The sequence below is a fragment of the Taeniopygia guttata genome, chromosome 1 (assembly GCF_048771995.1).
Source record: "Taeniopygia guttata chromosome 1, bTaeGut7.mat, whole genome shotgun sequence".
NCBI classification, from domain to species: domain Eukaryota; kingdom Metazoa; phylum Chordata; class Aves; order Passeriformes; family Estrildidae; genus Taeniopygia; species Taeniopygia guttata.
Genome location: NC_133024.1, coordinates 21114464 through 21133254, shown reverse-complemented (window position 1 = coordinate 21133254; position 18791 = coordinate 21114464). Strand labels below are relative to the sequence as shown.

The 18791-nt window shown below is 44.8% G+C and overlaps 2 protein-coding genes across 26 annotated transcripts in view; one reads left to right on the top strand and one right to left on the bottom strand.

The window, feature by feature from the left end:
* Positions 1–6245, top strand: part of ST3GAL6 (ST3 beta-galactoside alpha-2,3-sialyltransferase 6) — a 72910-nt gene extending 66665 nt beyond the window's left edge. For 17 of the 21 annotated variants that reach the window (XM_072924767.1, XM_072924763.1, XM_030265090.4 and 14 more), the window contains one exon: positions 5613–6245. In XM_072924767.1, the coding sequence (XP_072780868.1) occupies positions 5613–5762 (150 nt within the window). In that variant the 3' untranslated portion in view covers positions 5763–6245. Of the gene's footprint in view, positions 1–1703 lie in introns of all 21 variants that reach the window. The other 4 variants (XM_072924800.1, XM_072924748.1, XM_072924778.1 and 1 more) reach the window with 2 other exon arrangements.
* A 1040-nt stretch (positions 6246–7285) lies between these two features.
* The window catches only part of COL8A1 (collagen type VIII alpha 1 chain), an 87196-nt gene continuing 75690 nt past the window's right edge, over positions 7286–18791 (bottom strand). For all 5 annotated transcript variants that reach the window (XM_072924718.1, XM_041714067.2, XM_032746670.3 and 2 more), the window contains 2 exons: positions 12440–12755; positions 7286–10826 (listed from right to left, as the gene is read on the bottom strand). In XM_072924718.1, the coding sequence (XP_072780819.1) occupies positions 8920–10826; positions 12440–12752 (2220 nt within the window). In that variant the 5' untranslated portion in view covers positions 12753–12755 and the 3' untranslated portion in view covers positions 7286–8919. The remainder of the gene's footprint in view (positions 10827–12439; positions 12756–18791) is intronic.

Below are 18791 nucleotides of genomic sequence, written 5' to 3'. Positions count from 1 at the left end.
GTGAGTAACACTTGTTTGTGCTGAGAGAAATAGAGCTGGTCACTGGGGAAGGCATTTCAATATAGATAGAAGTGTGGACTGCAGGTCAGAAGGGTCTCCCACCTTCTCCTGGTTCAGCTGCTTGTGAGTTAATGTTGCTTGAATCTCTTCCTGTCTGCTGTTGTTTCTGAAAGATGTAGATACTGATCTTTGTCCCTTGTGCTGTACCATATTCTGCAGTGTCTGCATGAGTTGTCCATTTGTGTGTTGTGCTCTGCTTTGCTGGTGTTTTCCTTAGGCTGCACAGCTCTTGTCCTAGAGATGTCTTTGTCAGCACCGTGAGCACATGAGCAGTGTTGTTTCTCTTCATGTTCTCTTTTTACTTTTCCTACTGTACTGTATGTCATAGCTGTCAGACTCCTTAAAAGGCAGAAAGAAGAGTAAAGGGGAATGGAAGGAGTTAGGACCTATGAACTTGTATATGTCTTGCATAGGAAAAGAACTGAATTTTGGAAACTCAAAGTAGAAAAGAAAAGCAGCTCTTGGAGGAGGGTAGGAAGAGAAGGAACTGCTTCTAGGAGAGGGAAGGCACAACTCGGCAGGAGAGGGAGCAGCAGGAGCCTGGAAAACATCAGGAATGCCTTCTCTTCCCTGCTGCTTTGCTAAGGCCATGCCTCTGTTTTCTTTTATGTCTCTGCTCTTTTATTCACTTGTCTTCATCTCTGCATTTCAAGCAACCCCGTCTTAGCCCTTCACTGCAGTGTGAAGTTTTATTTGCCATTTGCCCCAAGCATATGAGTACCATTTTCCTCCTCTTCCATTTGCTGAAGAGGAAGGGTAGAGACAATGCCCATAGGAGCCTTTCATGTTTTTCTCAGAACTCCTAGATGCCTGCTATTCTGAGATAATTTTCCTGTGACACTGAACTTGCCTTCCTTTGGAGTCTCCTTTCTGCAGGTGCTTTTCTGCAACATATACTAAGTTTAAGTAAGGCTGATAATTAGTTGAATAGACATCCATAAGTTTCCTGAGTTCTTGAAACTTAAAAAAACAAACTATTAAACAGAAAGGTTCCTTTTAGTTCTTTAGTGACAATAAATTGCAAATACTATACTACATCTGTATAATCTTTTATGCAGTATACATATTATATTCATTTTAATTTACAGGATTCAGTGTCTTTAAGTAAATTTACTTACCTTGTGCTGCCCTCCACTAACCTTAGTGGTCTCCTATGTATCCAGAACCTGGATACAGCACAGAAGATGTGTTGCTTTGGGCTTGCTGAACCTAATTGGCAGGATGCATCTGAACACAATGCCTGATGTGCTTTTCAAGAGCCTGCTCTGAGCTTTGAGGATTACTCATTTTCTTACTGCTTGTGCTGTAAATATTCTTACACAGCTGTTGTTCTGAATAAGCAGGGCAAGGAGTTGGGAAAGTTAATAATGGGAGGATTTCTGTGAGACCACATTTCACCTGTTCTTATCACCAAAGGATCATCCTTTTTGGTTGTGTCCTTATGGAAATATCTTATCTAGTTTTGAGCATCCTGTTTTCTTGGGAAACTGTGCTAAGCCTTTGCTAAGAAGTCTTTTCCCCAGACCTTTTCTGTTCTTATCATCTTCCAAGTATCACAGGTAATAGAAAGGAATAGCCAAGTGATGCTGCTAGTTATAATTTGATTTTATAATTAATTTTATTATTCCCTCACATCTCTTTAGAATGAATACCACAACATCACCGCTGAGCAGAAATTTTTGAAGAAGCTTATAGACAAGAATTTTGTGGTCAATTTGACCTGAAAGCTGAATGGAAAATACAAAGAACAATCACTATTTTCAAGATTTGAAAAATTTTAATTTTTTGTATGGCATTTTCATTTTTTAAGTGCAGCATAACTGTTTACTGTTTAAAGGAGCCCAGAAACCTCATCAAGGCAAAAGTGTCTAAGCCTGAGGATAATGGACTGTTGCAAACAGAGTTAACTGAATTTCTGTGAAGCTTTTTAATAGTGGGAAAACCATGAAACTTATCAGGGATATATAAAAATGTGATGTACATCACTTACTTACCAGTGAGAACTCTTTCCAAATAATTAATTCTCTGGAATACTTTTGTTTCTGATGTTGTCCTCTGAAAGAGTTCCACTGTCAAGAGACTGAGATGACCAGTGGTCAGTCAGCAGGTAGATGTAAAGTCGTGACTACCTGTCTTGTTGTATGAAAACTGCTTTAAAACTATGCATCTAAATCATTACTGTGTGTTTTGGAGAAGGGGGAAACATACAGACTGTACAGGTTTTGTTCTGCCATACTCCTGAGGAGAGGATATCCACCTTCAGCCAAGCAGCCAGAGCTTCTGCACTGACCATCACCTCTGAGCTTCTGTCTGCCTTTGCCGAAGGTGAAGACCCTTTGTCCGATTTGTGGAGATGTTGGTGTTGACAATGCTTGTGTTGTACCCATTTTATGGAAAAATCATACTCCCTGTGCTGTGCATCCAGTAAATTTTACAGTTGCTGACTTGACTTAAAAAAGAGGGGATATGAAGACTGAAGAGCTGCGTGTCAGCCCCCAGACTACAACAGAAACAGAAGCTTGGACAGAGATGTTCATGCCTGAGTTTAGAGTCAATGTTTGTTGGAGTCCTAGTTCTCCAGGACAGCATCTCATGTATTTTTTTTTGCTTGCTCCTCAAAACAGGTGTATTTTTCCAAATGAGGATAATCTCCTTCCTCAGATGCTGTAATGCATCAATACAAGCAAGGAATGTTCCCATTTTTGGCAGTAGAGTGTGGTAGGGAATATCCAGGATGTACCCTCAGCTGAATTATCATTTGGCATCTGTTTACCTCTTCTGTGTTGATATTTAAGTTTGAAGTGTGTGGCTGAACTAAATCATTTAGCAGTGGGAACTTACTCAAGATTTTAGTGGAAACATTTAATGAGACACTTATATTTCCTGTATTGGTTTGTCTCTGACAGGCCTGTGAATAAAATTAAATCTGCTTGGGAAGATGCTTGACAGCTGTCAATGAACAACAATATGCAGTCCCAATATCTCACATGACATCTATATAAAATTTTTATTTTAATTATGGCAGAATTTCTGGAAGATTTTGTGGTTATCTTCATCAATCAAACCTGAAGAAAGCACAAATAAGTCAACATAAAAAAGTCTTTGAAGTTGGTAGGAATACCGTTGTTGCTTTTAAATAAAATTATATAGAGAGGGCGTTTAGAAGTAATGCAAACAATCACAATATGAACATAAACCATGGTATTTGTTATTTTCAGAAGGTGAGGATTGCAAGAGTACTAAACACAATTTATTTATTTTGCTGTAGCTATGTAGAGGAATTGCAGTTCAGGAGTTAGGGGGAGCGCAGTGTGGTCTGGAGAGGTGCCACAGCTGAAGGGGAGGAGGCTTGTGTTTTCACCCAGTGATTCCTGAGCTTTGGTTTGTTTCAGGCAAGCTGGGCATACCTGAAATAACTTGAGAGATCAGAAAAATCTGTGGCATGGGCTGGGGAAGGATATCCCAGCAAGGGACAGGGTGTGCCACGGTGTTTTGTCAGCTGCATGTTGCTTGGCTGCAGCTGCACTCCAGCTGTGTGCAGGGTGGCAGGTGGGGATGAGGAGGAGAGGAGAGTGTGTCCCCAAGTCCTGGGGTGCTGGAACAGGTGACACTGGTGGTGGCAATGGAGGAAATCACAATTTCTTCACCAACTGGCAGAAGGGCTCTTAATTTTTTGTATTTCCTTTATTTTTTCCTGAGATTTTGAAGAGATCTTGAAAGAAGAAGCAGCTTGAAAATCTCAATACAAACAGGTGGGGTTTCACTTAAGAAAATAGTGACAGTATTGTCTTTGTGTCTCTACCAGCATTTATTTCTCCTGGTTATTTCAGTTAATTAAAAAGGTTTGTATGTGATTCTGCAGCCCCAGACCAACAGTGATTTAAACTCCTGACAGTAGTAATTCCACTGCGCAAGCTGCTGTGGCAGAGATTTTTGCAGACATAGCAGTGTTCTCCAAGCTGTTGTGGAGGAGCCCCTGGTACATCTTAGACTCTGGTGAGAGCCAAGGCCAGCAGAAGTGGGAGGCTTGCTCTTCACCCTCAAAATCTGCTGTTGCGTCCAGAGCTGGGCCCCCTGGCTCTCCCAATGGCTGTTGCTGTGGTCCAGCTACATCCATGTAACATCTTGCAGGATGCTGTCCAGGAGGATTTTTTTCCAGGAGAGCTGTTGAATTTGTTCCAGACACTGTGAGGAGAGTTCTTGTGGTGCAGGCTGCATCCCTTTGCTTCTTCACCTCTGTCTCCAGTTCCAGGAAGTGGGTAGGGAGCTGTCCTTTTGAAGATGTGGTTATTTTCTCATTTATTTATTTTTTCATCTCCAGAGATACTCCTTCCACTAATCTAAACTGATTCTTTCTCTTTTTTCTAGTAGGTTTTCTGCTTTTTTGGGGAGGATGGGATTTGGATTCTAGCTGTAGCAGAACAAATAATAATAAAAAAAAAAAAAAAAAGCAGCTTTGTGGCAAAGAAATGGTGTCTCCCAAACTCTTAGTACTTAAAAAAAAAAAAAAATCCCTTTAGTCTTCTTCACTTTTGCCACATCAACTTTTTGATCTCCCTGAAATATTTTTTTTAAATAATGTTTGGTGTTCTCAATGAATTTAATATGTTATCTACAAGCATTTATCCATATCAGCTGTTCATTTTTATATCCTAATAAGCCTTCTTATGGTATGGCTGACTTTTCAAATAAAGCAGTATTTCAAGGATATTTTTCTCCCACTTCTATGCTCCTGCCAGGGGTGTTGAGTCCCCCACAGTTACTGTCCCTGAGTGAGTGGGTAACATTTTGAATAAAACCTGTTCCCTCAGGATCAAGCCAAGAGCTGATGCTGCTGATAAACTATGGGGTATTTGTATTGGATGCTTGTTGTTGTTGTTGTTTGTATGTTTGTTTGTTTGGGTGGGTTTTTTTTCTGTTTTGGTTGGTTTTTTTTAAGCCCAGCTGGAGGCCAGTAGCTTTTTTCTATAGTAAGCAGTGGGCCAAGTCATGAATTTTTCTCCCCACAAGATGTTTTGTAGGATCCTGCATCCACCAGCCCTGTTCCAGCACCTGCTTCATGTACATCATTCCTGCTACTCTGTCTCGAGGACAGGTCTTGCTTTGAACTTCATTCAGGCAGGAACACCCATGTGTAGTGTGTTTCTCAGCAGTGTTCACACATTAGTGTTTCTTCTGTCTGGGCACACATTTTCACAGGTGTTTTGCAGTACCAAAGACTTAACTTGGGGCTTTTGGAATAAAACAATTGTACTAACACCAAATATTTAGATAGTTTCTGAGCCTGAGCTGCTATTAAGACTTTTTTTAACCTTTTTGCCATTCCTGAAAATGAAATCTGCACTGAAACTTCCCTTTAAAAGCTATCCAGGTTTTTATTATTTAATATCAGGAATGAAGCCACCAGTTTTGAATACCAGGGTGCTGCCAGCTTTATTTCTGTGTCTGATAATGGTGTAACTGTGTAGGTCCCCAGTGTCTCCCATTATTTTTCTATCTGCAGTCAGATGTTCTCCTTCCTCCCTTCTTATTCTGTTCTTGTTCTCTGGCAGCCTGCAGAATTTCTGGACAGCATCACCTTACAGCAAAGGTGCTTCTGCATTTTATCTGCCACCCCTCTCAAAATGCTGCACTGTCAGACAGACACAGCTCTAAGATACCAAACTATGCACAGAACAGGTAGGATGACATATGTTGGCTGAAAGCTCTGTTTGGCTCAGACTTCCAGGAGGTTTCTTTGTTGGGAAACTCTTTTTTCCTCTGCTGTAATAATTAAGGGAAGTCACAGACTATTGCACTAAATACGAATCTGAGAGTGCCTAAAAGATGTTACTAAAAGACATTTCCAGTGACTGTATAGGTGATAATAATACAGAATCACAACTTTGATGTTTAATTAGCATGTGGTACTTGTTTCCAATACTTTCCTTTTTAGCAATGCTCTGGGGGAGAGTATAAATACCTTCACTTTGAAGTGGACTCTGATTTTTAAGAACATACAAAAGCTTAGCATATGTTTTTGGTTTTGGGAAATACTTATTTTAGTTGCCATTTTTCTTAAGTTTTATATGCCCTTAAAGTGCCACCTGTATTTTGAAGAATTCTTCAAGTTGTTTCAAGTGAAATTTTGAATACTACATATGGAAGGAAATTATTTTCCTGTGAATAAACTGTTAAAGACAGTGTCCTCAGACTTATTTTTGCAAGGCTGGTGCTCTGTGTGTGAGTGTGGTGTGTGGGTATGCCCAAGGATGTTATTATTGGTGTGCCAGATAAATGCTGTTGTCAGATATGGTATTGAGTTTTGGAACAAACTTTAGTGCTTTATAGAGCAAACAGCTGAAAGTTTTTGAACCTAGGTGGGCTAAGTTACTGTGGCTAGAGATCTAACTCCAGGCTGACTACAGCCAGAGCTGGGACATGTTTTTTGTGGATAAGATCAAGAGCAGCATCCTTGTGATTTGAATTTTTCATTGTTTTTTGAATCTTGCTTGTCTTACTGTGGACTGTTGGGGGAATGCTAAAATATGAGACCTAGAATGAAGAAGATGGTGTTTGATTAAAACATTTCAGAAAGTGAAAATGGCTTTAGATAGATAGAAAGTGAGAGATGCTGAGTGCAGTATTTAGCTAATTATTTGTTTTTCCTTTGTGCAATAAAAATAAGATGCTGAGGGCTTCAGGGAGTCCAAGGGAAATTTATATAACAATTCTCTGGCACAGTAAGTATTCAGTGCATTCTGTATTCAGTATGGGTAGTTCAGGAATTCACCACCTTGGACGAAATGCTTGCCTTTGAGGTGAGGTGGGGAAGCCACATCAGGAGAACCAGCACCTCTCATCCTGGGCAGCCAGTTCTGCCTCTTCAGGCAACAAAAGCCCTTAGCAGCAGCCTCTGATTCCTTGGCTGCCTGTCTGCCTTCTTCAGTTGCACTCCCATGTTGGTTCATGCTGAGCAGTATCTGACCCCAAGGGCTGCCTGAGGGAGCCCCTCCCTCTTCATGTACCTCCCAGACCCTGCTGTGCCCTCCCACCAAATGGGACCTGTTCCCTCTCTGGCTTAGAGCATGTTTTGCCAGGAGATGGGAACTAGAGAAAAGGGTGTATTTCTTAATTTTTTCCCCATATATCAGGCTGTCAGTGGTTTCAGAGAGCCCTTGTTGTCTGAAAATGAGTCACCAGGATGAATGTTCCTTCTGATAGTTCTGAATGAAGACAGAATTGGTTTTTGGTTTTATTTTTAAAGATATTTAATAAGGTGTTTCTTTCAAATCAGTACAAAAATTTTAAATACAAAATTATTTGCTTTTGACACATCTCATATATTCTAGGAACATACTGAAGTCACGAGTGTCTGGTAAACTGTCTGTCCATTCCTGCCACCGTTCCATAAAATTTCTGAGATAAAGCACCACATTATATCACTGGAGTCCTTAGTCAATGTTAGACTGCATTAAACTTTGCATTTAAATAATGGTAATGCCAGTTAAATCCAATCTTAGTTCTTCATGAAAAAATCTAGTTCATTTTTGAATCAAAAGCTAAAGACATGGAAGAAGTGATGAGCACTTAACTCCTTGAACTAGCGCAGCTGTGTGTGCTGTGCAGCACTGTACAGGGAACCACAGCAAGGGCCACTGCCCTCTGGAAACAGAACACTTGCTGAGGTGAGATTAGCACCATTGATGAGCAGACAGAGACTCTGTGCACAGAAGTCGCTGTCCTCAAGTACAGAAAAGTATTGAGGCCTGCAGGTTCTTCTTGACAACGGGTAACATATAAATAAGGATTGGAAATCAGCTTTTAGATAGAACCAAGTTCTTGGATAAATTTGTGTGATCAGTATTGCCAGAAAAGTTATTGGTTGATATCAAGCAACAAATCAGTTAAGCAAACAGAGCTACTTCTGCTTTGCCTAGTCATTGAAGAGCAAACTGATTGAGCTTTTGCTGAGTGGCAGAATAGGTGTATCTTCTAACAAGCCAAATGGGTTCTTGGTACAAGCACAGAAATCCAAGCAGATTTTTGCCACCCTGAAGTATTGCCATGTGTTGGCCAAAATGTCTCAAAGACTTGGCAGAAGTAAATCAGGGAGATTGACCTCATCTACTTGAGCTGTGTGAATAGAGAATAGAGACTTTTCAAGTGCTATGGCATTTGGAGGTGAAACCAATGCCTGCTGAAGTTTGTGGTGACATTTTAGGTCCAATGACTGCTGGAGAAGGCTCAGGGGGAATGGTCGTGCCATCAGGATTCCTCTTCCATCATAAATAAATTGTTCAGGAAAAAAACCCACACCTGCAGGATTATTTTACTATAGGAGAAGTGAAATACAAGTCTCCAGTTAAGATCTTGAACCCTTGCATGTCAGGTAGACCTGCTGTAAAAAACCCAAGAAAAAGCCCCCACCCAGACAAATAAGCCACTCAATTTTTTAAAATATAATTGGAGTCTGACCTACTCTGCTTTAAGTCACTGTTTTTCATCTCATAACTATGATCAATGCAAAAGGAGTGAGTGAAATAGAGTGATTTGAACTTTAGTACTGAATTACTGTGAATGAAATTAAGTAAGCATGGCACTGCAGAAATATATAATGTACAGCTAATATGTCCCCCTTGGGTGCAAAACAACTGTTTATGAACCTGATACACTTCTTTAGTAATGTTCACCATACCTTTTTTTTTTTTTTTTTCAATAACTAGCTGTGTATAATGTTAAACATTGTATTATTTTTTTTTGTTTTTGTACAAGATGGTCCAAAATGGTCATAAAATGCGTCTTTTGTTGTATAAAAGTTTGAAGCAGAGGAGAAAGGTTTTGATTTTGTGTGTGTGTTGTGTGTGTGTCTGTTTTGTTTTACATGGGATACAATAAATACCCTGAAAAAGACGAATGAACGTACTGCCCGGCATAGAGTCCTGCCGCCTGCTCGGATGGCATCTGAACGTAAACCTTGTCTCCGTGCATCAGCTGCACCACGGCACTGCCCGAAGCCTGGTCCAGGAAGCCCTTCTTGTACTCGTCGTAGGTGTACATGAGCGGCTCGTTGTTCTTGTACAGCGCCACCCACACGTTGGCGCCTTTACAGTGGACGTGGTAGGCGAAGTAGTAGACGCCGGGGATCTCGCAGGTGAAGATGCCCGTCTGAGGGTTGTAGTTCTGCCGGCCGTTGTACAGGAGCTTGTCGAACTTCACGGGCACCCCGACGCGGGGGAAGGGCGTGAGGAGCTCTGCCGTGAACGCGGGCATCTCGTAGACAATGCCGCCAGCCTTGCCTTTCTTGCCCTTGTAGCCGTAGGGGGGCTTCAAGCCTTCTATCCCTGGCCCCACCTCAGGCAGGTACTGTCCCACGGCTGGTGGAGTGGGCGGGATGATAACCGGGGGACCTGGGGGCCCGGGCGGGCCCGGTGGCCCCTGGAGCCCCGGCTGGCCGGGAGGACCGAGAGCCCCAGGCTTTCCCGGGGGTCCCTGCAGCCCCGCGGCACCAGGTTTGCCTACCCCCGGGAAGCCGGGGGGTCCGGGCATGCCTGGCTCGCCCTTCGCACCTGGCAGCCCGGGGGGGCCGATGGGACCGCTTGGTCCCGCGATGCCCGGGATGCCCGAGGGGCCCTGAAGGCCCTGGGCACCGGGGAGCCCGGGCTCACCCTTTGGTCCCACAAGTCCCGGGACACCCGGCATCCCCGGCAAGCCTTTCTGTCCGGCTTCCCCCTTGGGTCCTGTGGGGCCCGGCAGCCCGCGCAGCCCAGGGCCACCCACTTCCCCAGGAAAGCCTGGCTTTCCTGGAAAACCCTGCAGGCCGGGTTCCCCCTTGGGGCCGACTGGTCCTGGTGGTCCTACGGCACCCCCCTCCCCTTTAGGTCCTGGGAAACCGGCGGCCCCCGGAGGGCCCATGATGCCCGGCAGGCCTGGCTGGCCGGGCTCCCCTGGTGGCCCTCCCATGCCAGGTGGCCCTGCGTGCCCCTTCTCCCCCTTTGGCCCCAGGGGCCCAGGCAGACCGCCCACACCTCGCTCCCCTTTGGGCCCGGGGAAGCCCGGCTTCCCAATTCCGGGCAGGCCGGGGGACCCCGGCAGGCCTGGCAATCCCTGCTCCCCTTTACCACCTGGGAAGCCGGGCTGGCCAGGTATGCCATCCTGACCTGGTTTGCCAATGCCAGGTGAGCCGGGAGGGCCTTGGATCCCGGGGGCCCCTGGAGGCCCCTGCAGCCCTAACTCTCCTGGGGGTCCGGGTTTGCCCAGTGGTCCCTGCGGGCCAGGGAAGCCAACCATGCCGGGTTTGCCAACGCCTGGCAGCCCCACGGGGCCGGGGGGACCAGGCAGCCCAGGTGGACCCTTCAGACCTGGCAAACCCGGGATCCCAACCCCCTTCTCCCCTTTTGGCCCTGGGATCCCAGGGATTCCCGGTGGCCCCTTAATCCCAGGCTCACCCTTTGGCCCTGGTTGCCCCTGCAGCCCCGGAGCACCCACCTTCCCTATGCCAGGAAGCCCGTGAGGCCCTGGTGGTCCTTGCGGTCCAGGTATCCCCATGGGCCCAATCTCCCCCTTCGGCCCCATCTCCCCTCTTGGCCCTGGGGGCCCCATGACCCCCGGTTTTCCTGGCATCCCTGGCAAACCCGGCTTCCCAATTCCTGGGTATCCTTGTGGGCCTGGTTTTCCTTTGGCTCCTGGCACACCATGACCTGGTAATCCTGGTGGCCCTGGTGGCCCTCTTGGTCCAGGCTCACCCGGGGGGCCTTGCTCACCCCTCAGACTGCGCATGGGAATTTCTGGATTGGGAAGAAAAGAAGAAAGAGGAGAGAGAGAGATAAAAGGTGAGTGCAGTCACATTTTTCAAAAAACAGGCAGTTTTGAACTGAATATGCTTTTTATCATGCCTCGTGGTTTAGTGGTAGACAGAGACAGCTACTGAGTTACAGGTTGGTGTTGAGAATGAAGAGGATACTGTTTTTCATACTCCAAACTTCCATGCATGCTTCTGCTTCCACAAAGTAATTACTGTGCATCATATGTAAAAGCCATTTGGGCTTTGGTGGTGTTTTCTACCTATACAATCTTAAACACCAAAATCTGCATTTTGTCCCATGTTGCTGTAGATCAATCTACCTGTAGGAGTTTTTGCAGGAAACTCGGTGCTCTCGTGCTGTGGGAGGAATCTGCAGCCTTAATCAGTATTGCTATTTTGGCATAGCCATGTCTAGTTATGGCTCTTCTAAATACTTTGCAAAAGGTTTGTATTGTCCAAACTCACATTTTGGTGTATGTGACCACTTATCATTACAGGTCAGGGTGGGGAAGTTGCTGCTGGGGTTGGTTATTTTTCAAACTGCTGCTTTTTGGGTACCTGGAAACTCTTTCCAGCTCTAAAATGTGCAAAGAAGTGAGAGATTTGTGGAAGGACAGGAGATGAGGTTTCAGGACAACTGTTCTTTGGGAGGCAGAAACCTTCCCTGTCTGTATATGTTGTGTTTTATGCACATCAAAAATCTTTGCTCATGAGATAGGTTGATTTTACTATAGCTAGTGGTGCTCATTCAGACACTCCAACAATAGGTTTTGAAATCTTCCATTTTCCTCTGAAGTCAGGGGAGGCTGTGATTAGCTGGGGCTTCAGTAAGACAAAGTTACCCAGTATGTCTGCAATTGCACAGACACTGGTGGTCCTCACAAGGATTTTATGACACTGGGTGTTCCTGGTCACCCTTTGTATTTTGTACTTTTTTCATGTTTTCTTAAGTATCTTAATACTGTCCAGACTTTCTTTACTGAATAGGGAAAGTGCTTGTACGTGCAGACTTGTGCATTAATCCTCTGTCTCTATTACACCCATAAATAACCTATAGAAAGAGAACTCTAGAGTCTGAAGAGCAGTTGTATATTTTTATATGCAAATCTCAAAATCACAGGGTCTGGACAAAGACAAAACAGTGATGTTCCCATAAATTCAAATCTTGGGGCTCTTAGTTCATATGTCTGCTTGTTGCAGTGAGAGTGGGAGAAGATCCAGACAGGGCCATCATCTGAAGGAAACCCCATCAGAGGGTCTCCTACAAACAGGTGTGATGACAAAGTTTTTCCTGGAGTTGAACAGCACCTGAGCACACCTGTGTGCTGGAGGCTCACTGCAGGTAGGACTGCTCAGAGGTGTGCTGCGGCTTAGAGAATAACTGTGGTCTTGTGCTGGTGACCCTGAACTGCCCCACAGCTCCAATGAACCTGTTTTGTCCACCTGTAGCCAGGTATGAGCTTGGCCACAGGTGGACAAAAGCACAAGCACAAGAGTGCTGTGCCCAGCCTGCAGCAGCAGTCTGCTCCAATGTCCAATTTCCCCACGGCAAACAGATGGGACCAAGCAGGAGTGGAGACGGACGTGCTGGCCCACCTTTCTCTTTCTTGGGAGCCATATCCTTGCCGAGCATGGGCATCTGCGGGACCTCCTTCCTGTACTGGGGCAGATGGGGATACTCCTTCCCATAGGGCATGTGGGGCACCTCCTTGCCCAGGTGCTGCATCGGGATGCCTTCTTTGCCCAGTGCCATGTGAGGTACTTGTTGTCCGAGGGGTTGGTACTGGGGCACCTGAGGTGGCAGCTGCTTGATCCCATAGTAGGCTCCACCTTGAGCAGACCTCACCAGCTCTAGGTAAACAGTTACAGCCACTGCCAGCAGCTGCACAGGGAAGAGCAGCATGACCATCACCTGTGAAAAGCACCACAAAACACGCAGTTGGAAGAAGATGTTTTTTCATGTTTTGCATTCCCCATTAGGGCAAGCTGTTCTCATTTTCTGCAGCAAACTAGACCTAAATCTTTGCAAAGTGGCCCCGGGTTGTGTGCTGCCCTGGAGGATATCCTGCAGCAGGCTTGTATCTGGTTTATTGGAGGCTCTACTCAAGCAGTACTATTACAGCAAATGCCCTTTTATGTTTTACTTCTATGCCACCCCAGAGGAGCCCTCTGTGGTTACTCCACACAGGGGCTTGCTCCCAGTTTGCTGCCTTCTCACCTGTGTGAGTGCCACAGCTTTGAGGAGCTCTGCTGCAAGCTCTGGCACAGGGGAAGAGCAGGCAGGGGATGTGGGGATCTCCAAAATGTCTTCTGCCCAAGGAAGCTGTACTGTCAGTTCCCCTTCTGCTTTCCACAGCAAGGAAAGCTTTGTTTCTGAGCTTCTGTCTGTGCCTGGGATTGTGCCCTGTGGCTGCAGTGTCCAAGGGCTGTCTGCTTCTATCACAGCAGCTCCTTGCCAGCTCTCCTCTTAGCTGGGCTGGGATGCTCTCAGCCCCCTTGCAGAAAAAGTGGGCCTGCTTAGGCTGCCACCGCTCCAGGTAGGATCAGCCAACCCAAGCCTTTCTCTGGGAATGTTCAAATATTTTCTCAAGGTGTCCCCCACTGCAGATCCTGGCCCACTGCAAGGCAGCCCATCCCAGCATCTCATCAATCCTGCTAACACAACAGAATGGGGTTGGGGTTGCTTTCTTTTACTTTATCAAAATGTTAGCTTGGGACTTCTTGTCCCACCTGCTGTTGGCTTTACCTTTTGCAGTTAAGGGCATTACCATCAGCTGAGCAGCAAATTAGGAACCAGGAACTCCCTCAAGTAGTGCAAATTAGGGGAGAGCATGTGGTAAAAAGAGACTCTTTGTGTTGGAATATTTGCCCCACAACCAAATTCGGCATGCAAGTCCTGTCCTTTCCAAATACACATGGCAATTGCCAAGCCTGATGGCTGTTGCTGCTGTCCCTTTTTTCTACCATGCAAAGATGCCTTGCATCCAAATGTACCCAACCTGGGTGCATTTCTAGGTCATTTGTACTCCAGAGCTTTGCCAAACTGCTTATCAGGACTGGCTCCCAGAAGCTGCTATGCTCTGGTGTGATGAGGGCAGCTGAAGAGACAGCAAGGGCATTGCGTCACCTGCTTGTTTTCCTGTCCTCTCCCCAGCAGCCTGGCTTGACACAGAGGACAAAAAAAGTACCTCAGTCTATAGAAAAGGGGTTCAGCACTGTGCTCTCATGTCTGGGAAGTATTGTTTATGGGGAGAAACTTTCCCCTATGTGTCCTTCAAGTTTTATGTTTTACTCCTCCTTGAAGTTTTCCATTCACTTTGTGTTAGCAAAGCACCTGGGAAACCCTTGCTACTCTTTTCAAACATTTTCCCTTCATTTTGCTTTAGGAGATTTAATCTCTAAATGGAAATCCGTGTATAATCCTTACTGAAGGTGTAAGTGGAGGCTAGATCAAAATGGTGTAGTTGAAACAAGTAGAAGGTTATTTTCAACAATGATCATATATAGACGTATGAACTACAAAAGAGATGGAAACATGTTAACAGCAAACCAAACCTTTTTAAGAAAATTAAATACTATGAATAAACACTAGATGGAGCATATGCTGCACAGCTGAGTTTCTACAGTCACTTTCCCTGCCAGGAATTCTTGAACATAACCAGCTGCCATGTGGCAAAGAAAACCAGAGCCAAGATGTACAGGAGTTTGTAAAGTCCAAGCACAGTCGCACATCCTTGTTCAGCAAAGCATTTCAGCAAATGCTTCTCCTCCAATGAGTTTAATGTGGCTTTTAGCCCACAGCTGGCTGTGCTGCTGTGAGCTAAAGGATTAGGGCCTTGGGATGTGGTATTTCTGCTTAAAGCTCAATGGTGAGCTTTGGAGTGGGAGGACAGCCTGTGCATGATCAGTTATTGTGGCTTGGCTGCGCTGGTGTGACTGAACTAACCCACTGCAGCTCATTTGGGCACATGGATCCTAAGCAACATTTTGTTTTTTTTTTTTTTTTTTTTGGGGGGGGGGGGGGCGGGGTGGGGAATGGGGGAGGCAGGAATATGTCCCCCTTGTCTTCTTGGTCTTCCTGCTCCTTTCCGTACAGGAGTAACTTGCAAAGCTTTGCCTCTCTGTAGCTGAAAAGGGTAATGCCTGCCCAAGTTTGCGGGGAAAATCCCAGTTACTGGAAAATTTGCACTATTCTCTGCATCTCTCTCAAAGGAAAAACATTATCTGTATGAAGGGAGAAATGCAGTGAAGCCTTTAAAAAAATTGTAAAATACTGGATGATATAGGACTGTTTTTGAAACCTGTTAGTATGAAGGGCAAGATGGATTTTGAAGAATGAGGTTATTAAATGAGCGTCTTAGCTGCTTTGTTGTTCTGCTGGCCAGTTTTGGGGGTGTTGTTTTTTAAAAAAAAAAATATAACTTCAGTGGAATAAGTAGAGGAAGAAATAGGTAAAATTCCTTTGGATGAGATTTTCTCCTTGTTTTTATTACAAAACATGGACTTTGTGTGTGAGTGGGAGGTATTTGAAATAATTGAAAAAGCTTTCCTACAGGGAGACACCAGCCTGCCTGCAGCTCAGGGTGAACTTAGCCTCCTGCTGCTCGTGCCAGGCTGGCCTGGCCCTGCCAAACATCATGCAGCACACCTGCACTGGAACAGGCACGGCCAGGAGGTACACGAGGTGGTTTTGTGTATGCACATGGACATTTTGAGGGAGATCAGGCAAGACTTCTAGAGATAACAAGGCTCCAGAGAAGGGGGTGATCTCACCACATCTGTGTTTCCTGTAGTGTTTTTTGACTCATCCATAACCCAACCAGTGTGGCCTGGAAATGACAGATTGCTTCTCATCTATTGATTTTAGCTGGAGTTGTGAACTAGCTGAGGTGGAAGGTGGGGGTTTATTTACTGAACAACCTTGGGCTAGATGGGACTTGGCTGACATCTTTGTGGGAGGAGGACAGAGCCTGCCCTGTGGCCTCGTGAGCTGTCTGGGGCTTGGGGTCTGCCACAGGTACTGGAGACACAGCCTGTGTCTGCTCAGCTCATCTCCCCCTGCTCCCAAAGGAAGGAAGGATCAGACAAAATTAGTCTGGATGAGAGATGTGGTAGAGTCATATGTGCTGCTGCTGGATTACTGCTGTCAGATACCATCCCTACAGGGAAAGCCTGCCCAGAAGCATGAGTGATGCCAGGGATAGTCCTCAGAGTTTCTGCTTATTGCCTCTCATCCTGCTCAGCTTCTCTAAAAAGTTATTTATGTACTGAAAAAACCTGAAGGTTTTTTCCTGCCTTGCTGTTTGTTTCTGAATGCCTGGGTGCACAACTCTAGTTTGAAGACCTCATTAGGAAACCACAAGCATCTTTAAATGCCTAAAAGCTACTGAAAATCTTGCTCTTGGTTTTAAAAAGAAGCCTAGAGATCCCAAATGTTGGACAGGCTCTCCAGAGCTTCTGAACAGAAAAAGGAGATGTTTTCCTAGCAGTGACAGAACTCAAGGAAAACAGAATGAGTAAGAAAAAACCTGTGTTGATGATGCAGCCGAAGTATAAAACTTCCCACCCCCTTCACCTAGATCTCAGCAATTTAGGGATCACCTCCAAATCCATTCATGTAATGCAATCTAACATGCTTTCCAAGGTGACTGGAGCAATAATTTGGTTTTGGATTGAGATTTTCCAGGGTTTTTGTCAGAAAGCATTAGGAATGTGTCTGTGTGTTTGTTGCATAGGTTAGTAACTGCATGAGTGCACCTTTAGAGAAACCAAGGTCTTGGAGAAAGCAAAGTTTTACTGTAACTTTGGGTGTTGGAAGGAAGATGGAGGAGAGGAACCACTTAGCCTTCCCACAATGACATGTCATTTTGCACTAGTCATTCAGATTAAGCCACAACAAACATTCTGCTTTACCTAGGGTGGGACAAGACACTTGAGGGTGAAGGAACATTATCCTAAACTACAGTGTTCAGTTGCTTGTGTGTGAAGGCATCTGGTTGGCTCTGTGGGTGAGAAAGAATCCCTGAAAAACCACATTTTTACAGGCAAAGCTTGAGTGAAAACATTTCTCAATCATCTCTTTGGTAGAGCTGTTCTCCTGAGAAAACTCTAAAGGACCTTCCTCTGGCTATTTGAGTTTGTCAGCAGAAACAGGAGACAAACAAAATGTACCAGCAGTCATAATTCTTAAATTGGTGTGAAGAAATAATGGCTGTTTTAGCCTAATTATGTAAAGAATGTATGGAAAGAGTGATGCCCATCCGCTTGGGATTTGAAATCATAGGTGGTCTTGCAAAGAGTGGAAACTAGACCTTGATTTATTGGTTCTTACAGGAAAGTCATCACTCTGCAACCAACGTTGGGTTGTCTGAGAACTTCTAAGATACTCACCCAAGGACTACCCCAATGGGCTTAACTTACCAGCCCTTGCTTTTGAATTGCTGTATTTCCCAAACAGGCATAAGGCATGAGTAGATCTCAGTGATATGAAGTCTTTTCCCTGCAGTCCCTTCCATATGGGCTGCTTGAAGCTATAGGCACCAGTTCCCCACTGCACTGGGGGGATGGCTTTGCTAGTGCTCTGGTTTCCACATGGACAATGAGTGCTGCAAAATAAAAATCCTACTGACTCAGGAGATTTTGTTCCCAGAAGAGTGCTACAAAAAAAAAAAAAAAAATTGACAATAAAAAGCTAAATTTTCCAGCGTGTTTTTGTCTTGAGATCAGAAGTGGTTAGGGTGACTTTTGGGGTGATCTTGATAACAGATCCTATTACCAAGTATCTACAATGGTGTATCCACAGGAACAGCATTATACACTTAACTAAAGTGTCTGTCATACAGAGACATGCAAGAGCAGTATAATGCAATGGAAATGGCAGAGTGTTGAGGTGCATAAGGAGCAGCCCCACTGCATTGCAGAGAGCTGGTGGGTGAGGTGTACAGCTGCTCTCTGGGGGGTTTCCACTGGCTGGCCCCAGTTCATACACAAAGGTACGTGGCAACTCAAGAGATGTCACAGAAGGGCTTGTAAGAGAGAACTGAAGTCCTCACAAAGTGACAGCACTTTTTTTTCCCCTGTTTTCGTTTTTAGTGCTACTTTGGGAACAAGTACCTGTCCTGTCCCTGCTTTCTACATACAGATCCCTTAAACCACTGGTTGATTTGTGCTCACAAACATGTGAACCCCCCCACCACATACATGTCTTTCTTAAGGTCTCCACCACTTGAAAAGCATTGCATTAAGCACTGGGTTTATAAACTGGGGATGGGGGTGTTGGCATTTGTAAACTAATTCTGTTAGCTAGCTACCTTTTTTGGAAGAATTCTCAGCACAAAAGTAGAAGAGCAGCTATCTAGGCTTTAGTTCCTGTAGTGAATGAGCTAAGCTATTCCAGTGAATAGCTGTTGTGACTTCAAGGGTGGGGTGTTTTCAGATGTGAGAATCAAGCAAATATTGATTGTTGTCAGCACTGGTGCTGCAAAGTGTACCTGACTTGAGCAGTGAATTTCCCAGCACATTATTGTCCACAGTTTTCAAAGACACTATTTCAAAACTTCATCACAGCCTAAATTCATCTCTGGATCATTAACTCCTTTGAGGACTAACCTGTCCGTACTGTATAGAGACTGAATTTTAGTGGAAACTTGTGTTTTCAGGGACAGGAAAAAACAAAACCTTTTGCATGACAAATAATTTTGTACATGCTCAAGAGCCATTTAATGCACACATTGCCACACTTCCTTCTGTGCCAAATGAGTCTTTATGTCATTTGGACATATGTTTTCCAGTTTGCCAGCAAACTAATTAAACACCAGTGTAGGGGGTTTATTTTTTTTGCAAATTCAATCATATTTCACATAAAAGCAGGGAGTGAAGGCAACCAAATATACCTTGAGATGTATTTCCTCTGAAAGCTAACCATTTTGTAACCCAAATTAACACTAGC